Raw genomic sequence first — 15,641 nt, forward strand, 5'->3', positions numbered from 1 at the left:
CCCTTCTCTGCAGGGGGCAGTAAACCTCTTTCTGTTGTCATCCAATGAAGCCAAAATGTGTTCGATATTAAGGCAGCACTTGGCTCCACATGTACATTTGTGAAAAACCCTCTCACATCTCTTTCTGCAAATAAGACACATTCATTCTGCGGAGCATAATGTAATTTTGTAATAAAGCTTGTAAAATTCAATATGCTTTTCTTAAAATTTGGAATTATTTGCAGAAGGCTGCAGCTTGCGTCTTAAATTAAAAAGGTGGCATCTTTAAAAATGGTGAGATAAACACCTTATGTAGTTGTCGTGAAGGTTTCTGATGCCCTTGTTTATGTTAACATTTCTGTTTGGTTTTCAAAATGGCGTATGTCACAACCAATTATGCTAAGTGCAGAATAAAAGATTTTGCATCTCATACCAACCACTTAGTGTGACTGCGGCAGTGTTTCATGGAAGATGTCAGGGCAGAGATTGAGTGTCAACAGCAACAGGTTGAGGACTCCACCCTCTGGTAGCACTTTGCCTTGCTCTAATTCTGCCAACTGGATCATGCATTGTGGAATTGGGACACCTCCTGGTATCCTCCCATGCTTGGAGGAGAATATCATCAAAAAAACATCATGGCTCATTTCATTCTAGAGTTTAACTTGTTTGCCTGCATAATATGCAGGGACAATTATTAGATTGCAGTTAAAGTTACAATTAAGTGCCACTAAAATCAACAGATGTACTTGCAAAAATTAATGTTTTCAAACAGGTTCTGATGAATCCTAAGATGCATGCATCTAAAATGGTAGCATGCAATGCAAGTATGGCAAAATTATTAGATTGCAGTTTATGATTAAAGGTAAATTTATGTGCCACTAACTTCACCAATTGCACTTGCAAAAATAACTGTTTTCAAACAGGTTGGTTTATTGAACCAGTGTTGCTGTTTTGGGGCTGGTCTCCTATACCAAACTGCATCCATGCACCCTTTAAGTCAGATAAGTGTGCAGTAAGTGTCCATAGTAAATGCTGCTCCATCAGAAAACACGTGAAAATACCACATTTAATAACGTTTTAACTCCAAATTCACTTCATAACGTCAGTTGAGTGTTTGAAATAAATCCTTCTGTGAGATGTGACTTCTTACAACAGAATAATTAAGGCACACGATATTTCATTTCATTGTGTTCTAAGCGGTGATAATGTTGATTAGCATTTCATTATAGATATACTTTATTATGATAAATTAATTATTATAAGAGATAAACCATATATATTGCCATAGTCGTATGTTTATTAGTCACGTTGAATGAATGGAAGCAGTTAAATCAGCTGCAGCCATAGGGAATTCCTGGATTTCTTCTTTGGGGCATATTTGGATTTTCTGCATGATCTGCTGATCACAAAACTGTGCTTCACTGAAAGATGCGCATGACCATCGCAGCTTCTGCCTAATCGCAATTTATTATCTTTGATATTTAATTTTGATTAATTGTGCAGCCCTAATTTTTTTTTCTTTTTTTTTTCAACAAATGTCTTTCTATTTTATTTTAATATGTTATTAATAATATTGTTAATATTAAGTTCTACAAATCTTTACTGCCTTCAAATTTTTGTATGTTTAATAACATTTTTTTTTTTTTTTACATGCATGAGCACACTTTCAGGCACTGGCCTTTATTTGTCTCTGAGGATGACATGTCATTCCTGGACTGTCTATGTAAGTGGAAAGCAGTAGAGGACGCACAGTGAGAAGCAGTGACGACATTCGTTCTAAAGCTGTGTCCCCAGCTGCTGTGACCCAAAGGGTCTGCCATCTTTGGAAATATAGTGTGTCTTACAAACAGCCAGTGCAGTCAACCGGCAGCCCAAGAGAAGTTATTTTCATCTCTCTCTTTCTCTCTCTCTCGCCCTCTGCCGGGTCCCTGAAATTCCATTGAAAAACTCTTGGGATTGTTGGAATTCGGAGTGGGATAGTGAAGGACTAGAACTGGTTGACTTGGGTTTTGTGGATGGTAAACAAGGTCTTCAGCAGACGACCACAAGTCAAACAAGCTACAGCTAGGGGGTCTTAGGGGGCAGTAAAGTTCATGTTACACCATAGCGTGAAACACGATGGCAATTGTGCCTGATTCGCATTGCTAACGTTCACCTGAGGCCAGACGCTAAAGGATCGGTCAGACATCCGCAGTGGCTGTTCTGTGCCAAACCCTCTCTGGTGCAAATGAAGCAATGAATTTGATTTATTCAAACATGTTTTGAAGATTTTGCAAGCATTTTCTGACATACCTGGACACTGCGTGCAGTTCAGCAAAAATTAGAATAAGTGTGTGTGCTTGCTCTTCCCTTGAAATTGATGTCAATATTAGTATTCGTATTCACATTACAATTTTTTGCAAATTTTTTTTTATATAGTTGACAATTTTTACTTTGTGTACTTGTTGAACAATACCTTTGTTTCCTGCCAATACTGGGTAATTATATAATCTATTGATCTCTTTTCTCACTATCTTGTTCTCTCTAAGCAAGCACTTTCACATGTTCTGATATTGTGTGCTTTCGGTCCTGTGTGTATGTTTTGTTTTTGTTTTTTTTCTTTCATTTCTTGTTTACTGCTATGGGAACAGTGGTTTTTGGTCAGCCTTCAGTTTGGACTAGCTTAAAAAAAAATTATGAAATAAAACAATGAATGCATTTTCTTATAGGAAACTAAATCTATTGAAAATTGTTTTTCAATAATTGAAATAAATCTTTTTGGTAACACTTTATTTTAAGGTGTCCTTGTTACATGTTACATGTACTTACTATTAAAATAACAATTAATTATGCATTTTAAAATGCAAGTAACCCTAATTCTAACCATATAGTAAGTACATGTATTACATTGTATTAGTCAGTACTTGTATGTATAATTAAAATGTAACAAGGACACCTTTAAATAAAGTGTAACCAGCTTTTCACTGACTGAAATTGAATTATAAAGCTGATACATGTAGTAATTATATTGTAATTAATATACTAAGCTAACTTAAATTGCACTATAACTAAAACTGCAAATATAAAAGTTAATTCAAATATTAATAAATACAGTTATACTATAAGGAATACTGTACTGTAATACAATAGGCTATAATATAAATAATTCTACAGTAACACTGAGTTTGATATATTTATGTGCATTCACTTGTAAATGCAAAACTGTGAATCCAGCTTTGTTTTGCATTTTTGCTGGCCATAGCAATGCTAATGCAAAATAACACTGTTGTAATTTGCTCACTTAATTTAATATTGCCAGCAAAATCACTGCAAATATTGTGACTAGTCAATATGTTGCACAGCCCTAATTTGAACTTCGCATGGCCTTTCAATTTGTACAGTGGTTCTGTTCAATATGAAACCTTTTTTTATCTCAGTTATGCAAACAATAATTGCCAACCACTTCAACAGCAGAATTTATTTACAAACAGAGTTGTATATGTGACCAAAATAAATGCAATATGTGTTTATCTGCATGCATGTGTTTAGTTCTTCTAGATGCGGCTGGTAATTTTCATGGTGGCTTCAGCATGGATGAAAGAGCTTCTCCAGTGTGTACAACAAGCCGGAACATGTTCCAGTAGATAGAGCCTCCTTTGCATCTCCCTTTATGTTTTGTCTGTCCATTGACGCATTTCAATTGCTGTGGGCTGTGGATTCGCTATAGTCCTGGACTGTTTGCTATTTTACTAAACTCAACTTTGTCACATTGCCAACGTTCACTCAAGCTGCTTCGTTAATTGCCAACTCTTGATAAAAACAAATGACTTCTGGTCACTTTATGGCTATAATTGCAGTAGTTAGTGGGAGCATTGTGACATAGTAGGGCACTTGTTATATTCGGAGTACCTTAAGTGTCTTTTTTTTTTTTTACTGCTTATGCAACAGTTTTCACAAAGTTAGCAAAGTCAGTAACTGAGACCAGGCTTTTCCCTTCATCGCTGATGTGATCAGCCTGAAGAAAGCTATCGGGTTTCTGCCTGTAATGTGTCAGCATGTGTGATTTTAAGGATTAGAGCTTTCAACACGGAACATTGCTTGAGTAGGTTGCTAGGGAGTGATTTCCAGTTGGGGTATATTTTGGCAGTCGTTATCAGCGATGCACTTTCTGCAGGAGGCCTGCGATCATTTTGTGGCTTTGTACCCGCACTTTAAAAGAGATTGGAGTCCTTGGTGAGTTTTTTTTTTTTTTTTTTTGAGTGTCAGCTTTCTGTTGCTATTGTTGTGCATGTAAAGGATGGTGGAAGAGGTTCAGAACAACTTTTTTGTTGCAGGTAACAATAGTGTAATGGACATACAACAGGACTGTGGGTGAAGGTTGACAATTCACAGCCCTCTTCTCATGCTGCAGTGGCAAATAGCTGCTCGTATTCTATGTAGAATTGTGACAATATGGGAAGTGTCTCTGCTTTTGTTTCCTGTGGGCTCATGGTGTGGTCAGGACTTTTCTGAAGCCACACCTTTTGCAGGGTTTCTTTCTCGGGTAGTGATCTGTGCAGCCATTGAGTATTTGTTAAAAACAGAACATTATTCTGTTTGGTTGAGCAGCCAGACACTGCAAGTCTGGCTCAACCATATATTTATTTTATTTTTTCCTAATTTTATTAAATGTGAATTTTATTTGATCTTTTTTTTATGTAATTAGTTTTTACATTACTGTGGTAGTATCACAGAAATGGCACATTTCTGCTTTAATACTTAAAATTCAGTAACACCAACATTTATTTTATTTTTTTTTAGTAAATGTAACAAAAATATTTTTTAAAAATAAAAAATTAGATAAATATAAGGGAAGTTTCTCAATGGCAGTTTTTATAACCAACAGCAAAAACCTAATATGCTATTAAACTTTATTTGAAAAGCTAAATATTAATCTAAATATTCCAAAAATTAAAATAATGGCATGCACAATGGCAGCCTTTATTGATTCATTTTCATTTTAAATGAAAATAAATGTAAGCATTGTTTTAAGAATTCAGATAGCTAATTAGAAATATATTTTTTTTATTGATTTATGAAGTTTGAGCATCTTCAGACTATGAGCAGACACATGCATGAGCATTTAAAAGCAGACACCTATGAGTCAGACAGCATTTAGGTACTAGATTGAGAGCTGCTGATGCTACACAGGGACTGATTGTTTCATTTTTATTTTTATTTTTGATGTCATAGAAGTACAGCATGTGACATCCTTATCAAAGCACAACTGTTGATATGTATTGAAGTAATCCAATCGGCACATGTTATACCTAACATTGCATTTAGCAGACTGGAATGAGTCAGTCAGGTGGGTGTGGGCTGTTCAGGTGCCATCAGGAATGTAGATTGCCCCACTCTGGTGTCACTCATGATGATGGGTCACGCCTGTGGAGGTGGCACCTCCGATCTGTTCCAGATGGAGAGAATGCACCAGGCCTTGCCATCTCGCCTCCCTCTTTCACACTTGCACTCTCTCTCCTCGCACTCTCTCGCTCTTTCGCATTTACTCAGCCGGGATCTGGAGCCGCTTGCACTGTCTGACCGTAAGTGCTCATCCGATAGGGAATCTCGGAATTCCATGGGGAGCAGAAATAAAGGAAAGGGCTCAATATCCCTCGGGATGGTTTCAGAATGCTTCTTTTGTTTAGAAAGGCCTTTTGAGTTTTTTTTTATCTCCCATAAAGCTTTCGTTTTGCTAGACATTTGTTTTTTCTCTCTTGAAAGGATCTTATTACTAACAAATGCAGAAGGTCTTGACTGACTTGGGCATAATAATGAAGATTTTTGTCTTCTTTCTTTTCTCTGCAGGTAAAAAGAAGCCACCACTCAAGCTTCCAAAAGAGGTTTTTGAGAAACCCCAACCTGCTCCTACGTAAGATTTTATGCAGATTACAGTGCATTGATTATGTTTTGAGATAATTACGATTTGCTCAATGTTACAACCAGCACGTCTACTTAAGGCTAGCTTTAGTTAGTGAGTCATCTACCATGTCAGACAATGACACTCAATGGGATTTCTTTGTTGCACAGACCCCCGAGAGACCTGGACTCTAAAGCCTATGTTACCATTGGAGAAAAGGTAAGTTTCATCATCCTTTCTTTAATTAAGAATGAGAATCTTGTGTATATTTTTCATCTTTATATATTTATACTTTTTCACCCTATTTGTTTCCTGTCTTCCGTTTTTTTTACAAATTGATCTGAATCAGTCTGTTCATGGCGAAAATCAACAGCTGCAAAATCTAGACATACTATGTGAAATATTTCATTCTGGAATGTTTCACTTTGCCTGCATCTCTTCCTCGTCTGTGTTAAAATCACTGAGAGGAACTGTCCTTGGGTCACCGGTATGCAAAGCGTCTTTTTAATTTGCATTCCCGTTCTAAGGTGATAGACATGTCTTTCCAAATGTCATATTTTACTTGGTTCTTTATGGTGATGTAACTCCCGTCCCAGGCTTGATATGAAAGCTTGGCTCGGTGAAAGACTGGCGGGTTGTAAAGAATGGCCCAGTGCACATTACAGCCCTTTTGAATACGTCTGATTGTAGAGAGCCTGGAATGCACTTTATTGCCTCTCAGGCTGTAAAATATTTATTTTAAACTCATCAAATAAGTGGAATTTTCCATTGGAAAAAATTAAGGCTTTTTGTTTTCTTACAACCAACCTAGAAGAGTAACTAACTTTTCGGATGAAATCAGGTTGGCACGTAAGAGTTTTTGTGAAGAATTTCTAAGGAGCTGGTTTTGTTGCCTCAAGGTTTAAGGCGTTTGCTAGTGATAGCGAGCTGATACAGGGACTGGAAAATGTTATCTGGAATAGCGTGCTTCCATTCTTCATACCTCATAGGAAGCAATCAGCTCATGCTCATTTGTGCATTTTATTTTCTTTTTAGACGTCTTTCAGACTGTCTGTTTGGAATGCAGGCCACATTTTGTTTCCTTGTTTGTTTCCATTGTGTGTGCATCAATTTCCTCATTCATAAACTTCATATGATACCTTTAACTTGTGTTTTTGTTGCGAACAGAACTTTGTGGTGAAGGCGGATGATTTGGAGCAGATTGGAGAGTTGGGGCGAGGGGCGTATGGAGTGGTGGACAAGATGAAACACGTCCCAAGTGGAGTAATAATGGCAGTAAAGGTGAGTTCATACAGTCCTATGCTAGCCAGGAGTATTACTGTAATTAATGTCTCAACTCAAAATGTATTTAACTTGATGCTTGTAGCATTTTCTCTTTAAAATAATATTTGCACTGCACATCAATATTTAAAATGCTGCTCAGTATAATAATAACCTGTAAGCCTAAAGCGACTTGTTGCTTTTATGGAACTTTAGTAACAATACAAAGTCAGTAAATTAAATTTGTTATCATTAATTGCTGAAATAATGAAATAAAGTGGTTCTAATGTTTTGTACAGTTGCTAAGCATCCTGATAACTTGCCCTATTTAAATAGAATGTACTGTTAGAGGTGTGCTAGTGTGTTTAGTAACATTTTACAACTACCTTGGAGCCAGCTTTGAATGGCTTCTCCATTCCATCATAACTCAGTTTTCATCTCATTTTGTTCAATCAGCATAAAAATTTTCAGAAAATGTGTGAAAAGAAACCACAACAACATAATAATAAGCTAAGCCATTTAAGTTAATCTTTATTTAAATAACCTTTTTGGTTATTTTTGTCCTTTAATATTTTTATTTTCATTAAAACATTTATTAAGCTACTTTCATATCAAATATCATAGAAGATATAAACCATTGTTCAAAATAATTTTAAAATGTTTTTGTAAGTCTCTTATGCTCATAGTGGCGGCAGTCATTTGATGAAAAAAAATAGAGTAAAACATTAATATTGTGAAATATTATTTCAATTTAATAATTATTTGTAGTAATATAAGAAAACAACAACCAATTCCTTTTGTGTTTACGCACACCTGGCCAATAAAGTTAATTCTGATTTAAAAATAATAACTGTTTTGTTTAATACACTTATAGCCAATATCCCAGTTTTCTTCTTAATCTTTTTATACTTTTTTCATAAATAGATAAATAGAAATCTAAAACATCATTTATTTGAAATCTAAATGTTTTGTAACATTAAATGTTTTTGCTGTTTTGATCAAATAAATGTGTTCTTGCTGAGTATTAATTTTCGTTTATAAAATATCCCTGACCCCAAAAGTTACCTTTTTATTTTTCTTAAAACGTTTTTCAACTTAGGTCAAATTAAGTGTGCCTCTCCTACAAAGTATATTCTGTGACATTACAGTAATAGACAAAACTGTGACATATGCATTTCAGCACTTTTTGAATTCCGTGTTCACCAGCATCCTGGGCTGAAACGATCATTTTCAGAATTTACAATATTATTGCTCATTTCCCTGACCCATTTATTCTACAGCGAATCCGGGCCACAGTAAACACACAGGAGCAGAAACGGCTGCTAATGGATCTGGACATCTCAATGAGAACCGTCGACTGCTTTTATACCGTTACCTTCTATGGAGCCCTGTTCAGAGAGGTACAGTAAACACTGAACGCAGTAAATGCACTGCACAGTCATCTCTTTTACCTGATAGCATTTGTAGCTGTTTTAATACTAGAGTACAGAGTGGTAATTGCACAGACTAAAGGCTGAGCAAGCCCAGTTATCTGAATCTGTGTCTTTATAATGTCTCGACTCGACTGTTGTACTTTGATTCGAAAGAAAAGTTCCACAGGAAGTCCTACAATGGGAATGTGCCTAGTCATTTCCTGCTGTCTCATGTTTAAGGCAGGTTGATGTTGTTCTAGCTGAAATCCCAGCTCTAACCTGATTGGCCCATTGTGTTGTTAGGGTGATGTGTGGATCTGCATGGAGCTGATGGACACCTCTCTAGATAAATTCTATAAACAGGTGCAGGAAAAGGGTATGACCATCCCTGAAGACATCCTGGGAAAGATCACCGTTTCTGTAAGTACCACCGTATTTTCTAAAAAAAATGGACATGAGATGTCTTTTAAATGATTAATGTGTTTATTTTTAAATTACATGCCCACTTCCTGAGCATGTACGATCATTTTAACGCTGCGTAAGTCCTGCAGATCTGTAATGAGCCTGATGTTTTATATTCCCATTGCAGATTGTGAAAGCATTGGAGCATCTCCACAGCAACCTGTCAGTGATACACAGAGGTGAGCTGCTGCACAAATACTGTATTGTCTATTTGCTTTTTAATGACACCAGCAACTGATTTTCCTGTTGTCTTTCTCCAGATGTGAAACCCTCTAATGTCCTGATAAACATGCAGGGTCAGGTGAAAATGTGTGATTTTGGCATCAGCGGGTACCTTGTGGATTCAGTGGCGAAGACAATGGATGCCGGCTGCAAGCCATACATGGCGGTAAGCAAGAAAATTAAATTAAATTTATGCATTTAGCAGACGCTTTTATCCAAAGCGACTTACAGTGCATTCAAGCTATCAATTTTTACATATCATGTGTTCCCGGGGAATCGAACCCCCAACCTTGCGCTTTGTACATGAGCTGTTCTCATTTAATGCAATATTTCTAAATGAATCTAAATATTCTGGGTAAGAATATGCATTTTTTTTTGTTTTGCATATGTTGTCTGTATATGTGTGTGTAATTCAGGCTAATAAAATAAAAAATAATTAGGATTATTTGCCATATAATTTAAAGACCATTAAAATATCAGTTTTTATTTGATATCTTTTTAATGTTATAAACATTGAGGGTCAGTGAAACAGAGTTTTGTTGCTTTGCATAGAGTTTTGACTATTTTTGAACCAAATAATTAAACTTTCTACTGTAGCGGTTCTAAAAACCGTTCAAAAACCCATATTGAGATATAGATAAAGTGTGCATGCTTCCAGAGAGTTCTCCAAACACCTCAGACTTCAGCTCACAGTGTTCATGTTGCTCTGTATATAGCTGTGAAGGTTATACATCTGAATGAGAGACTTGTGTCATAAAGTGGAGAATGTTGTAAGAGCAAAAGTGACACATTTTATGGCACTATTTCTCAGGCTTGCTTATCTCTCTAGACTACTTATCAAACCACTCTTCCTCTTTTGCTCACTATCAACTTAATGAGTCATATTTCTTTCTCATTCACAGCCTGAGAGAATCAACCCAGAGACCAATCAGAAAGGCTACAACGTCAAGTCTGATATCTGGAGTTTAGGAATCACAATGGTACGTCTGAGTGACTTTGGATAGTTTTAACACCTTAATGTTGCTTAACTGTAACACTTCATTCATTATTATTTTTATTTATGACATTATGCAATATTATATTAATAATTCTTAACAGATACTTAATGTGCACTCAGACTTTGTGTCAATATCAGTTCTGTCGGTTGATTTTAAATATTTATTCACAATTAATCAAATAATGTTATGTTATAGGTTAAGATTTAAATTAAAGATTAGGGCTCCTTGTATAATATAAAACAACTTCGAACAAGTTTCCTTTATATAATCTTACATATTCAAAATGCATTTTCTTTTATACAAATTAAGTTTTCACTCGTCCAGCTTCAATGATGATTATTTTTCACTTTGCAAAGAGTAAAAATTGCTTCATGTCGATTTGATTTATAGATTATTCATAAAAAGGGTCTTTCTCTGTTACTTGCTGATTGTTAAATTAATAAATAAAAAATCAGTGCTGCTTCCTCTGTTGTGTGGCACGTTATGATTTGTGATGGTTATGTTGTGAGTGACGTGTGTTTTTCATCTTGTCAGATCGAACTGGCCATTCTGCGGTTTCCTTATGACTCGTGGGGAACGCCATTTCAGCAGCTGAAGCAGGTGGTTGAAGAGCCGTCGCCCCAGCTGCCTGCAGACCGCTTCTCACCCGAGTTTGTGGACTTCACGTCACAGTGGTGGGTGTGCTGTTACACACAGTTGCACACTTACACATTAGAGCACAACAATAATGATTTCCAACTTTCCCTGGCTGCACCACAGATGTAAAAAAAATTAATAAAAAAAATTATCTTAATATTACCGTTAACTGGCCCCTTTTGGGAAAAAAAAAAAAATGCAGTTTGGGGTATTTAATTATTTTTTTTAATTCATACTTTTATTCATCCATGATGCATTAAATTGATCAAACATTACAGTAAAATGTATTTTACATAATCGTGTGAATTCTTATTTCATTTTAATGTATTTTTTTTTTTTTTACAAAAATGGTTTGGAAAAAATCTGCATATTAAAGGGATACTCCACCCCAAAATGAAAACTAGTGGTCGACCGATATATCGCCAAGCCAACATATCGGCCGATATTTGTCATTTTTTCAAATATCGGCATCGGCCGATAAGTTTTTCTGCTCGACCGATGTGTTCGAGATGGGACTTTTATTTTGACAGCGTTGAGAGCGGCAGCGTCTGAGCGCACACAGTGCTCACACTCTCTCTTGTTCATCGTCTTCGTTAACAGTTCTGTCTTATACGGATAGAAGTCAGTCTAATAATCAGATAGAATGGTTAAACAAAGGAATTAATATATACAGAAAGTATTAAAACGATTGCTTTTATATTAGGCCTATTAGTAATAGAAAGGCGAACATTATAATACTTTCTCATTTGCCATCAGCATTAAGCAAATATGCATTTATATAATTTAAACAAATCTTTAAATGACTAATGAACATTTAATTTCACAAACTTTGCAAACTTAGTCGAATCCAGCTGTGAGATCTTGTGAACTGTGTATCAGCATGATTGCGTGATCTCTGCATGATGGTTTGTCCGTGTTAATTCAATGCTTTAAACTTTCAAATTATGCTGCACTTTATGCATTTGCACACTGTCATATTCATGTCATTTTCACTGTGTGCTGTATGTAAAATGAAGGTTTCCCTGGCTTTATTTGAAAAATATGATTCCCAATTCACACAAACTTCCCAGAATACTGAGTGCCCTGTTGGTTACAGGTTATCAGGTTATCCTTGTGGGGCGGCTGACACAGAAGAGAATACGCATAAAATGATTTCTGAAGGATCATGTAAAATTGTAGTAATGGCTACTGAAAATTCTGCTTTTTCAACACAGGAATAAATTTCATGTTTAAATACATTAAAATAGAAAAGTATAAAAAATATGATTATTATTATTATTATTATTATTATTTTTTTTTTTATTTTTTTTACAATATTTTACAATATTTCTTATTTTTTTGTCTCATCTTTCAAAAACATAAAAGAAAAAGTCTTATAGGCGAACATTTGAACAGTAGCATAAATCATTGTCCTGACATTCTCAAAACACTAAACAAAGCTCAAAACCTTTCTCTCCAGGATGCTTTAGTGTTTGTAATTGAAATGCGATATGATTACACTGAGTGACTGAATCACCGAGCTCTGTTAGATCTGTAATACACACTTGTGATTACATCACCCAAGATGGATATCAATATGTAAATGAGGCCTATGAATTGACACAGGATGCTTTATTTGCAACTCGAGTATGTGGGATGATTATGACTCTGAGTTCTGTAGAATTGCATTTCTCCGAAACAAACAATGCTGACACCACATTGTTTAGTAAAAGCGACAACACACTCATTTAAACTTGGTGTAGAAACACTTCAACACACACACACACGCTATATGTACCTTGACTCTGCATTGTGTAGTTGGAAAGCGAACAGGATGTAGAAACCCTGATTGCATCCTCTCTGTCACATCGTGAGGGGAAGTACTCGAGGCCACAGTTTGCTGCATTGAGGTTTTTGCGTGTTCCTGCTCCAGTTCTGCTAATTCGTATTGCGTATCTAACATACTTGTTTTGTTTTTTCTCTGGTTGTGTTTCAGCTTAAGGAAGAATTCCAAAGAGCGGCCAACTTACACAGAACTAATGGTGAGTTAGATGCTGAAACTTTTTTTGTCGTTTTTTGTTAAACAAACATTTTCCTATATTGGCCTTTAGGTGTCAGACTTGTGCTTTCAAAGCAAACTTGTTTGACAGCAGTTTGACTTGCTATATCCTATCCAAAACTATTGTGAATAAAATGTGTGTGTGTGTATATATATGATTTAATGATATAAAATGTTTGTGTATATATATAAAATATATAAAACCTATAATATTTATAATATTATTTAATATGATATAAAATATATGTACTCACACACACACACACGCATTAATTTTTGCATAAATTTTCATTACTGAAAATAGTGCACAATGTTTATTACAAAAATACTATATATTTGCACACACACACACACACACACACACACACATACATATATATATATATATATATATATATATATATATATATATATATACCGATGTATTGTATTCCACTCTGCAGCAGCATTTTATATAATATATAATTTAATATAATTTATAAAGTATATATTTTTAACATATTCACATGCATGTTATGTGTAATGCACAATTTTTTTTTTATATATAATTTTGCATTGAAATATGCATTAATTTAGTATTGATGTTTCAAATCTTTTCTATACCCAGCAACATCCCTTTTTCACTCTCCATGACTCCAAAGACACCGACGTCGCTAGCTTTGTGAAGAGCATCCTCGGGGACTGAGAACGTCCCTCTCATCAAAACTGATGTGTTGCTGCGGGGGGAGACGGGACTATTTCAGAAAAAGCACCAATAGCAAGACTAACATCTGTAAGACACGCCCACCTCAGCAGACCGCAGTGAACAGGCACACAGGAGGGTCTGGGGGAAAGAACACCGAAAGTGAGGGTGGGCGGGGCGTTTCCTAGCAACACATGGAGTAGGGCATGGGGCGGGAATCTCAGCGCGTGCGTGCATGTATGTGTAGGTGCGTGTGTGAGAACAAGCGCGTTTGTGTGAGAGTGTGTGTGAATTCTTCACCTGCCTGTATGTGCATACATGTGCATTAAAAGGTTTTACAGTCCCAAGTCAAACTTCATCTATTGTTCAATCTCAGTCCTCCTCCAGCTTTACCTCTCAATCCAAAAAGCAGTAAAAAGCAGTTTTAGCATCAGGTGAGTCTGCTATAGATGTCTGTTGAGTTTCCCCAGTGGCACTTCAGTGTAATTCTTAAAGTATTCAGAAATGTTACCTACCCCCACAACGTCCATTTCTTCTTCTTCTTCAAAAATATATATATATAAAAAAGAGAGAGAGTGTGGTATAGATATATTTATCTATTATCTAGATATGTATATACTCAAAAAAAAAAAATTAAATACATTTGTTAAATGAGGACAATATTCTGTGTTGGCTGTAAGAAGTGATGGTTATTAAAGTGAATGATTGGAGCATCTTATCTTTTTTTTCTGATTTTGCAAAGACTGATTGGTACATTTGTGTCACTGAAGGCTAATCTCGGTTCAGTTTTTAAATGCTATTGTAATCGTGAGCGACTATGCCCATAGAGCTGTCCCTGAATCAGATGGACAGAAGTGAAAAGACCGCTTTTCACATACCCTCCATGAACTCTGTGTGTGAGTAAATGGGTGTAAACGCTTGTGTGCTTTATATGCTGTTCGTCTAGACCAAGGTAATTTTGGGCAAAAGGTATCTAAGTCTGTTGGCTACATCTAGACCTCTCTGATCTGAGCCAATAAAAAAATTCTCACTCTCTTCAATTGCAATCCAACTGGAAATTAGTATAATTATCATTATTGTTATTTTATTATTATTAATATTATTATTTTACACAGTGCATATGTATTAACAGTAATGAGGTGTTCTGCAGTTTCTGTATGTTTTGTAACTGCTGTTTTTCTCATTGGAAACTTGACAATTTCTTTTGAATTTTACGGTGGTGTGCAGGTATGAGCGTGTGGTCATTTGTGAGAGCGCGTGTGCACGTGTCTGCATGTGAGCATTATATAAGTGAACACACGTAGCTGACAATTCTTTCAAAGCCTCACTGTGACTTGGAAGCCTGATTTTGTGCCTCTCTATAGACAAAAAAAGAAAATAAAAAATCTAAAACAAACTACAAAACCCACGCTGCTTTGTCATAAGACATGCTTTGCTTTCCACAGGCTTCAGGTGAGGACGGAGGGGTCTGTTGTTTTGCTTTCTGGGCTTCTGGTTTTATTCTCAGATAATTTTTGTAAGGTGGAGATGATGAATGTGTATTGAGAGTGTATGCGTGTGTGTGTTTTTGTCTTGTGACCACTGTACACAGAATGGATAACACTGCTGATTTGCCTGTAATCGTTATATTGTTTGATTCAAACATAAAAGTTCTCTTATCTTCACTGTTTCTTTTTGATATGCAACATTAAACATCAGGATTTATTTTTTCTTTTTTTTTTTGGACAGTCAGTCTGAAATCAGAAATTAATTTCATTTCACCTTGGTTTTAGTGTATACTATTTGTGTACTGTAGAATTAAATTGTCAAAACCTAAAAAAAGTGTATTATTTGGGTGAATGCTGTCTAGGCCTGGGTCACATTTCCCCCAACCATCAACCTTCCCCCATTGTGGCATTTCATTATTTTTACACTTGTTGGATGACAAAAGAGTCATTTATACAGTGTGAATGAAATGTCACTTAAATAGTAAATATGTAAAAAAAAAAAAAAAAAAAATCATATGTTTGTATTGCCTTTATGATTACTTAAATATCTGCAGAAACATGTTAATGAACTCCTGAAGCTTTTTTTT

At 35.6% G+C, this 15,641-nt stretch overlaps 1 protein-coding gene across 1 annotated transcript; it reads left to right on the forward strand.

Annotated features, from left to right (window-relative positions):
- The first annotated feature begins 4,117 nt into the window (after positions 1-4,117).
- Positions 4,118-15,229, forward strand: LOC113075496 (dual specificity mitogen-activated protein kinase kinase 6-like). The gene is made up of 14 exons (XM_026248212.1): positions 4,118-4,191; positions 4,255-4,292; positions 5,325-5,540; positions 5,806-5,869; positions 6,028-6,076; positions 7,025-7,138; positions 8,398-8,517; positions 8,833-8,949; positions 9,119-9,170; positions 9,252-9,379; positions 10,116-10,193; positions 10,746-10,885; positions 12,823-12,868; positions 13,493-15,229. Exons 1-14 carry the CDS (start codon positions 4,118-4,120, stop codon positions 13,568-13,570), a joined length of 1,314 nt encoding a protein of 437 aa, XP_026103997.1. The 3' UTR covers positions 13,571-15,229.
- Positions 15,230-15,641: the final 412 nt, after the last annotated feature.

This window comes from Carassius auratus, unplaced genomic scaffold, assembly GCF_003368295.1.
Source record: "Carassius auratus strain Wakin unplaced genomic scaffold, ASM336829v1 scaf_tig00017094, whole genome shotgun sequence".
Lineage (NCBI taxonomy): Eukaryota > Metazoa > Chordata > Actinopteri > Cypriniformes > Cyprinidae > Carassius > Carassius auratus.

What these genes read in the sequence shown, in the direction of transcription:
- LOC113075496 (XM_026248212.1), top strand. Translation starts at nt 4,118, where the DNA reads ATGCACTTTCTGCAGGAGGCCTGCGATCATTTTGTGGCTTTGTACCCG. An exon ending in AAACCCCAACCTGCTCCTAC is followed by an intron (nt 5,870 to 6,027) that starts GTAAGATTTTAT and finishes TTTGTTGCACAG; the next exon opens with ACCCCCGAGAGACCTGGACT. An exon ending in GTGGACTTCACGTCACAGTG is followed by an intron (nt 10,886 to 12,822) that starts GTGGGTGTGCTG and finishes GTTGTGTTTCAG; the next exon opens with CTTAAGGAAGAATTCCAAAG.